The following is a 14,729-nucleotide window of genomic DNA, read 5'->3' as shown; positions in this document are numbered from 1 at the left end:
GTGTTCTCGATCCTTGTGGTCAAAGCCCACTTAGTGGACCAAGGTGCTACTAAGGCCCACACAAGTGGTTTGTGCTTGTGCCGGTTTTTCAAGCCATCCTCAGCACCAGCCGTGAAGACCAGACCTTGCCCAGTACTCTAACGCATCTCTCCTAAGCCCAGGTAAGTTGAACCCACCCTCACCTAGGCTCAAACCCACTTATAGACCTTCTTGACCTAAACTGGATATAGTTAACCCAATTCATTCTGCATATTGAGATTTGCAAAATTTAGCCCGTCTTCCTTAGATCATATCTCCCTAACCAAAACGAGTTTGGTTCTCAAATTTGAACCCTAACTCAATCCATGTCCCCAGCCTACCATCCAAAAATCAGCCCTAAACTTTCAGCCAATTAGAAGAACCACTCAAAACAGAAAACCAAACTGGCCAGATTTTCTGTAGTCTGATCACAGACTCATAAATCCCCAACCAAGTAGAGTTTGACTCTATGGTTTGTTGTAAAGTCTTCCCCCACGTGTCCCCTAGCTACCCTCCAAAGTTGAGTAATTTATATTTAGCCAATTAAGAGAAATAGTGTTTTTCCTAAAGTCTATCAGAAATCCCAAAACCTGTTTTTTGACCTAGACCTTGTTTTGACTTAACCGACCTAATCCGAGCCTAGTTTGAAATCCATTTTCACCCCGGGCCCACTCGGAATGTAACAATACATGAGATAGCATAGCATTTGCTACTCTCGTGGGTAAAAAACTCCTAGTTGGAACTCATAGGAGGTCCTTTTTTACCAAATTTGACCTCATGGATTTGTTCAACATGGTCTAATAGTAGGAATTGACCCTTGGATTATAGTTTTTCAATGTAAAAATATTTTTTTTGATGTTTTAATATTTGGTACATTGTAAGCCCTTGATTTTTCAACCCTCGTAATATCTGACACATACAGCAGAAAAACATGATCCAAAGGTCAGTTTCTACTAAACTTAATCTACAGATCACATTTGGAGGGTCAGATGTGCAAAACACTGAAAAAATCAAAATACTATGTATTTTCACAGGGGTTCCTTACCCACGAGGGTAGAAAATATTACTCTTATACACACACATATGAAAATGGTGTAAGTTCGCATGCTAAAGTGTCCAACATTACACTAGGTGAGCACGAAGTGTAAAAAAAAAGGCACTTACATTTTTATTTACTGTTTTCATGCATTAAATTTTGACCCCAACATGATATTTTGAGAGATATTACTGATGATTAAACCTACTAACATAGTAAATAAATCATGCTAAACACATTTCTAAGGTTAAATCTATCATTTAGTGGATTGATCCTTGCAAGCAAGAGTCTACCACCATATTGTTATCATTGGTTCAGAACCATCTCTCTCTCTCTGCTGATGTATGTGTTTATGAAATGGAGAATAAGAAAATTTTAGTAGCCAAGATCATGTTGGAGGTTAATGATAGAAATCGTGGTTCCCTGTATGATACACGAGCAGCCGAATGGGAGAGAGAGAAGAGAAAGCTGCAGGATTTTCCCCAAAATGAATCACACGACTGTGGTATTGGGCTTCACGTTAAATACATGTTGTTACAATTACTAGGGTACGAAAATACCCATCATACAGGAAATGTAAATTACAAAATGCCATTAGTGACTTTAATGAACATGTGCTAATTAGAGTGCTAGTTGGATGAACTCAGATTGGGTTTGGATAAGATCCAAACCCAGTCGTGTGTACACACTCCTTTTCATCCTCCCTCAAGTTGTACATGGTTTTGAACCATGAACAACTTGCCTTTCAACATCCAGAATCGGTCCTTGATAAGCCCTTTGGTAAACAAGTCAGCAACTTGATCAGTAGTCCGAACAAATTCTGGTTCAATTTCCTTCTCTTCGACTTTTTGTCTTACAAAATGTTGATCAATTTCAATATGCTTGGCACGACTGTGGTAGATAGGATTGAATGACATGTTGATGGCACTTTGATTGTCACATAGGAGAATACATTTAGATATTGATTCTCCTACTTCTGTCAACAAATGTCTAATCCATGTTACTTCAGCTGTAGCAGCTGTCATTGATCTATATAGCTTTTGTGCTTGATCTGGCAATAGCCCTTTGTTTTCTACTGCTCCAAGATACAAGATTTAGGCCAACGAAAATACAGTATCCTGACACTGACCTACGCTCATCTGGATCTCCTGCCCAGTCTGCATTTGTGTAAACAAGAAGTTCATGCATATTATGTTCATTCATACTCTTTCTGTACAAAAGACCATCTCCAATAGTTCCCTTCGAATATCGAAGAATGCGTTTAACAGCTTCCATATGTCCAATACGCGGTTCATGCATAAACTGAGATACCTGATTGACTGAATAGACAATATCAGGGCGAGTAAAAGTGAGATATTGAAGCATCCCCACTATCCTGCGATATCCTGTAGGATCCTCATACAAATCGCCATCTCTAGAACTGAGTTTCTGATGAAGTACACTAGGTGTGCTTAGAGGCTTGCAATCTTTCATACCTGCTTTGCTGAGAACATCAATGGTATACTTATGTTGGGTAAGTGTCATGCCTTCAATAATTTTGTCAACTTCTACTCTAAGAAAATATCGCAGTTTACCAAGGTCTTTCATCTTGAACCTGTGGTTCAGGAGTTCTTTGACCTGCTCAATGTGTTCAGCAGAGCTACCTGTAATGATTATGTCATCTACATATATCAATAATAAGGTAATTGTGTCGTTACATTTGAATATGAAAAGTGAATGATCAAGAAGCGAACGGCTAAAACCATATTTCTCTATTTCAAGAGAAAAACTGTCAAACCAAGATCGAGAGGCTTGCTTCAAACCATATATAGCTCTCTTTAATCGACACACATATTCTCTGGAGTTCCCTTCTGCATACCCAGTGGGTTGTTCCATGTACACTTCTTCCTTTAGAGTTTTATGTAAAAATGCATTTTTTACATCCAGTTGACTGATAATCCACAGATGTTCAATAGCCAATGATAGTATGATTCGAATAGTACCCATTTTCACAACCGGACTGAAGGTCTCATCGTAATCTTGTCCTTGCTCCTGGGTGAATCCCTTGGCAACTAGCCTAGCCTTATATCGCTCAATAGTACCATCCGACTTATACTTTATTTTGTACACCCACTTGGACCCAACTACATTTTGATCATGTGGTCTAGGAACAATCTCCCAAGTGCCACATTCATGAAGAGCCTCCATTTCTTCATTCATAGCTTCAATCCATCGCTTAGAATTTGTTGCTTGATAGAAAGTCGTGGGTTGATCTTCCTTACCTAGAGAGGTTAAGAAGAGTTGAAAATCCATAGTGAAATTCTCATAACTTACCCATCTATCAATAGGATGTCGGGGTCGAGTGGATCTTCTGGGAGCAGAAGAAGAATTTATCTCTTGATTAGAATTAGGAAGAATCCCCTTCTCACGTCGAGAGTAAACAATGTCTTTATACCTTTCGGGAGGCAAGAGTGGATCAGAAATGACACTTTCCTGAGTCGTCTGTACATCATCAAACATGTTTCTCTCATCTTTATTACATTCTGAAGGACAAACATCATTAACACTAGAGAAGAGGTCAGAGTTCAACCAGGGGTGATAAACTTCAATTTCAGGAAGGTTGTCAACCTTGTGATCAAAATTCAAGTCATCAAATACAACATTCTTGGATATTTTGATACGTTTGCCCATGGGATCATAGCATCTGTACCATTTATAATCATCAGCTTACCCCACGAATCTGCACTTCAAGGCCTTATCCTGAAATTTATGTCGCATTGAACTGTCAACATGAACATAACATACACACCCGAATACTCGCAAATCATGATAATTTGGATGAACACCATGTAAGGAAAGGTAAGGTGATTTGTTTTCCAAGATATTCATGGGCAATCGATTTATGATATGAATGGCTGAATGAAAGGTCTCTGCCCAGAAGGTAACTGGAAGGTTACTATCATGCATCATGCTCATGGCACTCTCGACAATATGGCGATGCTTGCATTCAGCAATCCCATTCTGTTGAGGTGTATGAGGACAAGACACCAGCCTACGTATTCCGTTTGTCTGGAGAAATTTAATAAAGTCATTTGAGGAGAATTCACCCCCTCCATCACATTGGAAACAAAGGATATTATCAGAGAATTGATTTTGAACAAAGGAATGAAAAATCTGAAATAACTTGAATGTTTCAGACTTACATTTCATAAAGAAGATCCATGTATACTGAGAATAGCTATCAACAAAAATGAGGTAATACCTGATGCCAGACATGGAGGGAACTGGAGTTGGACCCCAAACATCAGAACAAATAATTTCAAAAGGCTTTGAAGCTCTTTTATTAATAGAATGAAATTGAAGGACATGACTCTTACATTGAAGACAACTAGAACATTTCTTATCATTAACATTTAAATTTAGACTTGACTTTGGAATAAGACTGCTAGAAACAAGCTTTTCAATAAAATGACTACTACAATGACCCAAACGACCATGCCAAAGATTTGGCTTATTACACTCAGAAAGGCTAAAAACATTTTTAGAAGAAGCTGAAGAAGATGATGATGCGAGCTTCGAAGTGGAAGGATTCTCTTGAAACACGTACATATTCCCTTGTCGCTTTCCTTCAACGAATGTTTCCCTCGTGTGGAGATCCTTGACACGAACAGAAAAAGGAGTAAACTCAACTAAGGCATTGATGTCATCAACAAGCTTACAGACAGAAACAATATTTTTCTTGATATTCGGAGCATAAATGACATTTGAAAGAGCAAGGGAAGAAGTAGACATTAGGTATGACAGAGTTTCCAATGTGGGAAATACAATGGTGAGACCCATCTCCAGTGACTATACTATTTTTACCAGCATAGGGAACACAAGTTAGGAGCTTACCAACATCACCAATGACATGAGTGGCTGCACCAGAATCAACATACCAAGTGCCCTGATCATTTTGCTTTAAGTTCAATTCAGCTAAAGCAGAGAGTAACAACTTCACTTTATCACTGTTCTTCAATTTATCTGACCCATTGCTTGTCTCTGGCCGTTTAGCTTTACTTTGAGGATTGAACCAACAATTTGCTTTGATATGCCCCCTTTTATTGCATAGAAAACAGGTCGGTATTGATCTTTGCCTTTGCCCACTGGGATGAATATTAGGTGTAGGTAATATTCCACGACTTCCTTGTCCATTTCTTTCTTGACTCCCTCTATCTTGAAAATCATATGTACCACGTCCTCGCCCATATGCAACTCCTGTGGCAAGAACAATGTGTGCTCCACCTTGAGAATGAGTATCTTCAGAAAATCCCTTTAGGGTCATCTCATACTGCAAAAGTTTGGCACGAAGATCTTCAAAAGCAGGTAACTCTTGCAAACACAATAAGGAAGTAACCATCATATGATAATCCGATCCCAGCCCACTCAAAGTCTGTTGCACCATATCTTTGTCACTAACTGCACATCCCACGATGGTCAGCTGATTTGTAATGGTCTTTATTTTGTTCAAGTACTCTATGATGGTCATGGGGTCCTTTCTTAACATTTGAAATTCTTTCTTCAAAAATAACCCAATTCACAACCGATGTGGTGTCCTCAAGATTTTCGGAATGAGCCATCTTTCTTTGGGTATATGCTTTTACAGAAATTCCAATTTCCCCATAAAACAATGGTCTATTCCACAACCCCTCCTGGGTACTGAAGCAAAACAGGTGAGTTGCAGCCGAACCTTCAATCGCCAGAAATTTAAATGCTAGCGTGGGGATGGCACAACTGAACAGGACTCAAATATCCCTGTAACAGCTGATGGAAGAAGAGCAAAGTTTCGCAGGCATAACAATTTGCAGGTTTGCTTGTAATACATCATGCATGTAAAAAAGATGGCACGTTATGAGATCCTACACCAGGAGAAAGTCTTACTCCAGCACAAAAATATCAAGGCCATTGTACAGGAAATGACGAATTCTTCTGCAAATATGTCTAAACCAATCGATGCCATAATTGCATTGCAGAGCAGTCATCTGGAATTGCCACAAACACTTCATGTGATAATGTAGAAGTGATGTAGGCAACCAGCACCTGATCTCGCTTCATCCAGGATACATATTCTGGATTTCTGACATAGGTAATAGAAGGATCTCCCTCACTATTCTTTGCTTCTTGTAATACGAACTCTGGAGGAACAGGAACAGAGTCATCCAGATGTCCAGAAAGGTCCTGACTTCTTATGAATGGAATGATTTGTCGCTTCCAAGTTAGAAAATTGGAATTGTTGAGTTTCTCAGACACGAGTTGACTAAGAAAGTTTGAGGAAAGACCAGACTGAGAGTGAGGAAATGAGTCCATATTCTATCGAAACCAAAAATATACGAAGAGATAAGAATTAAGAAAATGACTTTACGACAAAGACCCAATTGCAGTTAAGATCTAATGAAAATCAGAACAGAAACTTAATATCAGAAATTCTGCTGCAAGCCTTTTTGAATGATAAAACTGAGGTAGAAAAACAGAACTATTTACCAAGAAACTGTTCTGAATTAGAGTTTCATCAAAGAGACACGTTACTTTAAAATTAACGTGTGTAATTTCAGAATGAGGGAATATGGATTTATAACTCTGGGATAGAAACAGACAGTGTGAAACAAAGAAGAAGATAGAGAAAGATCAACTAATGTAATATTAGTTAATCAGGACAGCAAGATCTGAATCTGATGTGCAGTCAACTTGTAAAAGAAAAAAAATATTTAACATGACCCTATTCACGCAAAGATCAAATGATGTGAATCTGATCTTGCGTGAGTATTTGTGTTGTTAACATATAAGATCACGTGCAGTGACAAGACAAAAGGGAGACAAAAATATGTCGGATGATTCAAAGGCAAATATGATAACAGTGAAATATGGTAACGTGAAGAAAATAGAGAGGAAACAGTGAAAAATGTAGGATGAAGTGAAACAGAAATATGTAGAGAAAGAAACAGGTAGGCTAATGAAAGAAGGTTGTTCAACAAGCAATGAAACAGAAATATGCAGAGAAACAAGTAGGAGAGATGATTCAAAAGCAAGTGAGTGGGAATAGATTTTACCGGATGAAGGAATAAGATCCTTAAGCTTGGATCTGTAGCTCTGATACCATGATAGAAATCGTGGTTCCCTGTTTCATACACAAGAGCACCGAATGAGAGAAAGAGAAGAGAAAGCTGCAGGATTTTCCCCAAAATGAATCACACGACTGTGGTATTGGGCTTCATGTTAAATACATGTTGTTACAATTACTAGGGTACGAAAATACCCATCATACAGGAAATGTAATTTACAAAATGCCATTAGTGACTTTAATGAACATGTGCTAATTAGAGTGCTAGTTGGATGAACTCAGATTGGGTTTGGATAAGATCCAAACCCAGTCGTGTGTACACACTCCTTTTCATACACACTCCTTTTCAGTTAGCTCATTTAAGCAAAAGAGCCTTGGGCTAGGCTCTAGCTTGGCTTGTTGAAATAAATGAGCAAGCTTGAGCTGAGCCTTAACAAGCCAAACCCAAGCAAGTAAGATGCTATGGCAATTTTGCAACCATAAATGCAGGGATTTTGTTAAGGCTGGTGTTATATAAGACCAAAATACTCAAGTTTAAGTCTCAGACTTAGAGGAACAAAAGAATGATTGAGGATCCAAAGAAGCCCTTTTAGCAGATAATCTAAATAATAAATAATGGGCCATGCTGAAATGGGTTCCAAATATTGAGAGGAAGGATTCCTTGCAGACTTACTAGACAGTTTCTAGAATGAGATCCAGATCGAACTACATGGGAAGAAAAAAAGGCAGATTGGCCTTGGTTGCATACAGATCTAACAAAAAATATAGTTCAATATCTTGTCCTGACTCCATAGCAATGTGTTCCCTAGACACTGAATTCTAACTCAAACTTAATGCTTGAACAACAGATTTTGTTCAATTTGATCTATTGACATTCCTAACCTAAACTCCGTTTAAATGTTCACAAACTAAAATTAGATGGAAACCTGAAGAAGCAGTGAAAGCCAAAATAAGAAAGTATTATGAATAGACAACTAACAGGTACAAAGAAGTTAAACCCCTACAAGCCGTTCATATGTATCTTGTAGATAGAATAAACAGCAGCCGAAACAACAATTCTCTTGGTCATGAACTTCTCCAAAGCAAACCAAATATATGAACAAAACGACATTATAGCAGTGGTAATAGCAAATTCAGGAGAGAGAAAAACATGAAGCAAAATTGTAATTTACCCCTGCTCTTGCAAGCAGATCTAGTGAAGGTGGGTCAATTCCCTTCTGGTTGATCACAACAAAGTTGCTATCATTTCCAGAGCAGACCTGCCATAGAATCCAATGTAGTTTTAGCCTGAATAATCTCTTCTGGCAACTGATAAAAATAGTGAACACTAATGCAAAAAAAAAGGAAAAAAAAAAACAAACCTTATTCTTAAGCTCAATTATCTTTTTCACTTTTTCATCTACTTGCTGCCTTTCTGCAGCAACCATCTTTTCCCTCTGCTCTGCTTTTGAGTAAAAAAACCCAGCATTTATTTCACTGTTGCAAAATTCCAATCAGTTTAAACTTTAAAGTCAGAAAGCATCTCCCACAAGGCCACACTTCATAACAAGTTCAAAATTCAGAATTTCTATCAAGGTTTTTCTTCTTTCAATGCTTCTAGAACTATTCGAAAGGCACAAAAATAGAGTAATAAGTTTATCAGTTGAAAAGTAGTATTTTAACTGAGTTATTTAACAAGAATAAGTGATACAAAATTTAGCCCTTCCTAAACAATTTTAAACTAGTGCAATAGTAGTAGAAAACTAGCAGAAAATAATGCAAATAAGTCAAAATAGTAATACAGTCACCTCTTCTCATACTCCAGAGACACATTACAGGTAAGTATATAGCAGTTTTCCGCACGTCTTTTCATATCTGGATGTCTAGATCCATGATCAAGAACAAGACCGTCAACCTGGAACGACAGTGGCATGCAAATTTAGAATTAGATGGACTGCCAATAAAAGGAACTGCTCAAATAAGAACATATAGAGATACCATAACATCCAATACAAGAGAATCAAAGAAATAAAAGAGACTGGCAATAGAAACATATCTCATGCAGCAGTAGTGCTTCAATGTCAAATGACCACACTTAGAAAAGGACCATAACATAGAAGTCCAACGATAAAGGCACTGTGACTGCGATTACACACACATGGATTGCATGGGATAGAATTCTTACAACTGAAGAAACTGAAGATCCAAATTATACAGAAAATACAGATTTGACAACAAAGGCCATCCTTAAATCATAGCTGGAAAAAGGAAAATTAGCCTGACACTGAAAATCAAAGCAACATAAAATCAGAAACAAAGCAATCAGACATAAAACAAAGAGTTAAACCACATGCAAAGGAAAAAAAGGAAATTTGCACTGCATTCGGAAAAATTTAGACAACGAAGCCTCTTTTCCTTTCTGGACCAAATGAGGACTAAAGAAAAAGACGAGAAAGAACAAGGAGACATGAAAAACAGCAACAAAAGTGTAAGTTCGCGAATTGAATAATTCATAGAGGAAGATGTGTAACAAAAGAGTTAGAAAATGGGCTGAAGATGTACCAGACGTGTATCTACATCAAACTTATGTCGCATGTGCATGATCTCCACCATAAACAGATCTATAGGTTCATCAGGTTTGCGAATACAAAGCACCTGTGCAAAATAGAACAAACACAAAATGATGGGAATTGCATGCAAACCATTAAGACTAACCTAATGAAAATGACACCTACTTTAAAGAAAAAAAAATGTTGAATCTAATGTATCAAATCAGACCTGAGTTTGGTCCCACCTGGGTCGGAACCAAACCCGGCCCGTTGACACCCCTAATGGCATAACCCCAATCCTAATGTGCCCGAATCTGTCATATCACCTTTTTTTAACTAAAGATAAAGCAGCATGATCTCCCACATGGGCAGGCAAGACCGAGAACCTCACTTTTTTATCTCTATGTGAAGAGCATCAAGATGTATTAGAAGCTACTTTTACAAAGGAAAAAGCTGAGTAAGCCTTATGGTCATTTTCATATGGTAAAAGACTGGGTCCAAATGGTTTTCCTAGCTTTTTAGACCGATCTAGTAAGATCAATAAAATAGATTTCATGCAACTTCTGAAAGGATTCTGTGAAAATAGGTGATACTAAAGAAATTAAATAGATCTTTCCTTGTCCTCATTGCAAGAGTAGTTGGGGCATTTAAGAATTTTAAATTACAACAAATTTTTAATTGGACACATCTACGAAGTGGTTGCAAATACTTAATGGAGAGATAAGAAATGGTCTTTCACCATGTCATATCTCCATATTAAAAATGCCTCCATAAAAAGGAGAAAAAAATCAGAGTTCATGTCTTTGCCAATGGAGTGACCCAGAAAAGCAAGATGAAGGTAAACATCATCAAAATCAATTTGGAAAAAGCTTTTTTTAACTCCAGTAAGTTAGAAGTTCCTATTGAGTAGCAGGAAAGAAATGGTTTTGGTCATACATGAAGGAACTGGATCTGGGGCCTTCAACCTTATAGCATTATTTTGATGAGTATATAGGCAAACAGCTAGCTTCTCAGGTTCTCACTCCCAACTTTAGAGAAGCTGGTAAATTTTACAATTTTTTTGTTGAAGTGGTTAGTCTCAAAGTCTAAAAGATAATGTGGATAAAATTATACAGACTTTTACCCTTATTAGGGCAGCTACGACCATCTTCAGCAGTAATTTTGGAAGTCTATTGATGTGATCTTTCCTATGGAGTTCGAAAGAAGAATAGTTCAAATCCATACATACAATTTTAGTTAAAAATCAAAATACTCATAAATTCATACCTGCAATTTGAGTTAGAAAGAAAAATAGCCTCATCAAGCATGAATTAAACCATGTACTTTTGCTTTTGTATGTTGGATGTGTTGCACACCCTCACTGTTTACCTTATGATCAAATATGCAGAAAACTTTAAAAATACAGGGGAAAGAAGAGTGATACTGGTCAGTAGGAGGATCACGCCATGTATCAAGAGAAAATTCATATACGAGACACCAAGTAATTTAATTAGAATTTCTTATGACAAAAAAAGTAATGGACAAATTCTTCTAGATGCAATATATACATACATACATACATACATATATATATATATAATGCAAATACCAAAAAAAGTTCAACTCTATACGCAGAAATGGATACTCACCGCATTAATAACTATCTCAGTTAGCTGATCCGCCAATGCTTCATGCAACTAAAACAAGATGAAGACAGTTATGATGTTGAAGACAAGTTTATGAAAACCCAAAAACTCTGAAGAAAAAAAGTACTTTTTAACATGGTTGTAGAATAGCTGAAAAAACATGATACACATACCTTTGTCCTAACAGTCGTCCTAGCTACCATCTTCAAAATCTCTTTATCAGGCTCGCCACCCATAACAACAGGAGTCTTGAATTTCTCCAGAAACTCAAGGGTTGCCCTCTTGGCAATATCAAACCCATCAACTAATACACGTGGATGCATGCCTGCATTTGATAAAATTATAAATATGAAATCAAGAGATTAATGAGTATGTCCAGATAAGGTATACTGATTTCACAATTAACAAGCCTGGCGTTAGAATTGAAAGTAGAAATTACTCGTACTGTCATACACAAACACCTATATGCTAGAATCCATTTGCATAAAACATATAAAAAAACCAAACAATTGAGAAAAGGAAAAACACAAAATGAAATCTACTATTTGAGCATATGAACATACAAACCAGGGTTACCGGAAGCACCATAAGGCATGGGGAAGCGCACTTCCCCAAAGCGCATTTCAGAAGCACAAAATGTGGCACTTCCGAAACGTGTTGGGAAGCACCAAAAAAAATTGGGAAGTGTGTTTTCCATTTAGGGGAAGTGCCCTTCCCCTTCTTTTTCATTTTTTTTGTGTTTTTATTTTTATTTGTATTTCTTTTTTTTTTCCTTTTTTCGCTTCCTAGGTCGCTTCCGAGACAATTCCTGGTTCGCTTCTAAGTCGTCCTGTGCTTCCCACTTCCTAAAATTTTGGAAGTGCTTTGCTTCCTGCTTACGCTTCCCGAATCGCTTCCTGCTCCCGCTTCCCCAACTGGCAACTCTGATACAAACACATGCAACAGCAATGCAAACAAGGATGTGCATGATAATCACTAAGTCTTTCTTCCACCTGCTGGGTCATGATAGCATAGATTAGTTTGAAAATTCCGCCTCTAGATAGGCAAACATGGACTTATCTATTGGCATTGCAAACTTATTTGATCTAAACAACAGGGTTTAGATTGTTTGTAATAAACACTTTGCTTGGAACCTTTGAATCTTGTGATCTTGCCCGAGTGGTATTTTACCCGAAACCAATTGAAGCAGCGGCGGAAGCATAAACGAGGTGACAGATCGAGATAGAGCAGCAGTTCCATGGAAAAGTGCATATGTGGATTGATAGGGGATTTATCCATTTAGAATGGGATAGCATTCAGCATTTGAATTAGGCACTAGTCATTCTTTCTCTCTCGAGTCACACTCTTAGGCTTCATTTGTTTCACCCATTTTACACATGAAAATGGGTGGTTTACATATGAAACCCCGCATTTTTGTATGCAGGTGAAACAAACATGCCAACTCCGTTTTCCTGTGGGCTCACAATCAACAAGGATTTCTTTTTCACATTGACCATGCATTTAATATGAAAATCCATTCACAGCATATAAAAGTTATTTCACATGTGATGGCCTTCCCTGGTGGGATGCCTTTCCCATGGTAGTCTTTTCTTATTGGTGGGAATGAAACAAGCAAAGTCTTAGTGTAGAACAGCATGGCCACACTGTATTTTATTTGGGATCACCATCTATCTATCTATCTCATCTGTGTGTGTGTGTTCAATAGGATCACCAAATAAAAAATGGAACTACCCAAAATAAAGATGCCACCTCTGGCTATCAGAAAAGGGTGACTACTTCCTCCTTAATCTTTGTGTGTGTGTCCAATATCACCAAATAGTAACAGATGGAACTACCCAAAACAAATATGCCACCTCTGGCTAGCAGAAAAGAGTGACTACTTCCGCATTAACCCTTACAATAAGTAGGTCCTTTCACTTGTATTGCAAAAGATAAGCAGGTCGTTGGAACATCCTTGCTACTCTCCCCTTAGAGAGTTTGCATATTTATCTAGGTTATATAATCGATGGTAATCCTAGATTACAAGCTACATACAAATATGGACTGTTGCTTATGCTGCACAAGCCAATGGTTCATGTCCGTATTTGAAGCCTTGACACTGAACCGATATACAGAATAAGAAAACAACAAAAGAGCCTGCATGATGTAAAGTTTAAAGAGAGTTGTATTCTATATCATATGCTAAATAAAAAGATGCACCAGCAAAAGGTTTCAAAATTTGCTATCAGGCATTTGAATGTGTAGAAGATGAAAAAAAGGTCCTAATCAATAAATCGTGCAAACAAATGCTTACAGCATGGCAAGGGTTGGAAACTGTCAAAATGTCATCATCTTCATGTTCTACAGAGACCAACTCACTGACCTTCATCAATGTAACGCTCTGATTGCTTCATGAGCTCGCCAATGAAGAGCACGGTGGAGGTTGTGCCATCTCCACTTATATCATCTTGGGCAACTGCCGTTCTTGCTATCATAATAGCCGTTGGATTTTGAATTTGCTACCCAAAAAGAAAAAAGAAAAAACATGGAACAATCAATAAACACTACACCATGAATATCAACAACGATCAAATCCTGACAATAATATAAGCTAAAAAGGGTGGATCTTGTCGCAAGAAGCACATGAATAAATGAAAAGGGCTTGTTCCTAGGCAGTCCCCACTCCTTACTGCCTCGTGATCAGTTAACCTCCAAAACGAGAACCCAAAAAAGAAATACCTAATCCTAATTCCATGAAAGAAAAACGAACTACACCACCATCATAGACCAACCCCATCCCCGCACCAATCGCCATGAGCATATCTCGCGTTTCGGAAAAACGGATCAAAGGTCAGAGAAACAAATTTGGCGTTTGAGAGAGAGAGAAAGAGGTAACCATCTCCTTCAAGAGAGTGTTGCCGTCCTTGGTGAGCTTGATGTCTCCCGCCCCGCCCACGAGCCTGAAACAACAGCACCACCACCATCACCACCACCAACAGCAAAACAATAAAAGCAACAAGAATGAGGAAAAAGGGAGCGAACATCTTGATGGTGCCCTTGGGGCCGAGGTTGGTCTTGAGGACGTCCTGCAGTCCCTTCGCCGCATTTATGTTCATGTGCAGCGCCGCGTTCTTGTTGAGCACCTCCGCATTCGGATTCAGCACTCGCAGAGACATCTTCTCCTCCTTTTCTTCTTCCTTCTTTCTTCTTCTTCTACCCTCTTCTGCGACTGCTAGTCGATTTCCCGCAAAATGGAAAACGGTTAGTTCCTCTTCGGTTCATGTTAGAATTTGAAAGCCTCTTAGTTCGGGAGTGTCATCCGACGGCTCACGATTACCGATCCATGCAGTCCGACGGTTGTCCGAACTTCTTAGGGCATACTTCTATAGTACGGTGACGAACGTTTTGAACGTCAACTTATCGTCGATTAAAATATCCTGATATTTTAAAATCCTATAAAAAGTTTT

General features: G+C 38.1%; 1 protein-coding gene across 1 annotated transcript in view; it reads right to left on the bottom strand.

The window, feature by feature from the left end:
• Positions 1-14,487, bottom strand: part of LOC149831446 (T-complex protein 1 subunit zeta 1) — a 33,854-nt gene extending 19,367 nt beyond the window's left edge. The window contains exons 1-9 of the mRNA XM_090013903.1: positions 14,305-14,487; positions 14,159-14,222; positions 13,646-13,781; positions 11,457-11,608; positions 11,287-11,334; positions 9,672-9,764; positions 8,918-9,024; positions 8,492-8,606; positions 8,303-8,389 (exon numbers count right to left, since the gene is read on the bottom strand). Of these exons, the coding sequence (XP_089870029.1) occupies positions 8,303-8,389; positions 8,492-8,606; positions 8,918-9,024; positions 9,672-9,764; positions 11,287-11,334; positions 11,457-11,608; positions 13,646-13,781; positions 14,159-14,222; positions 14,305-14,438 (936 nt within the window). The 5' untranslated portion in view covers positions 14,439-14,487. The remainder of the gene's footprint in view (positions 1-8,302; positions 8,390-8,491; positions 8,607-8,917; positions 9,025-9,671; positions 9,765-11,286; positions 11,335-11,456; positions 11,609-13,645; positions 13,782-14,158; positions 14,223-14,304) is intronic.
• Between the last annotated feature and the right edge of the window lie 242 nt (positions 14,488-14,729).

The sequence above is a fragment of the Nuphar pumila genome, chromosome 7 (assembly GCF_984573655.1).
Source record: "Nuphar pumila chromosome 7, dmNupPumi1.hap1.1, whole genome shotgun sequence".
Lineage (NCBI taxonomy): Eukaryota > Viridiplantae > Streptophyta > Magnoliopsida > Nymphaeales > Nymphaeaceae > Nuphar > Nuphar pumila.
The sequence above is the reverse complement of the archived record's forward strand: the minus strand, read 5'-3'. Positions and strand labels throughout refer to the sequence as shown.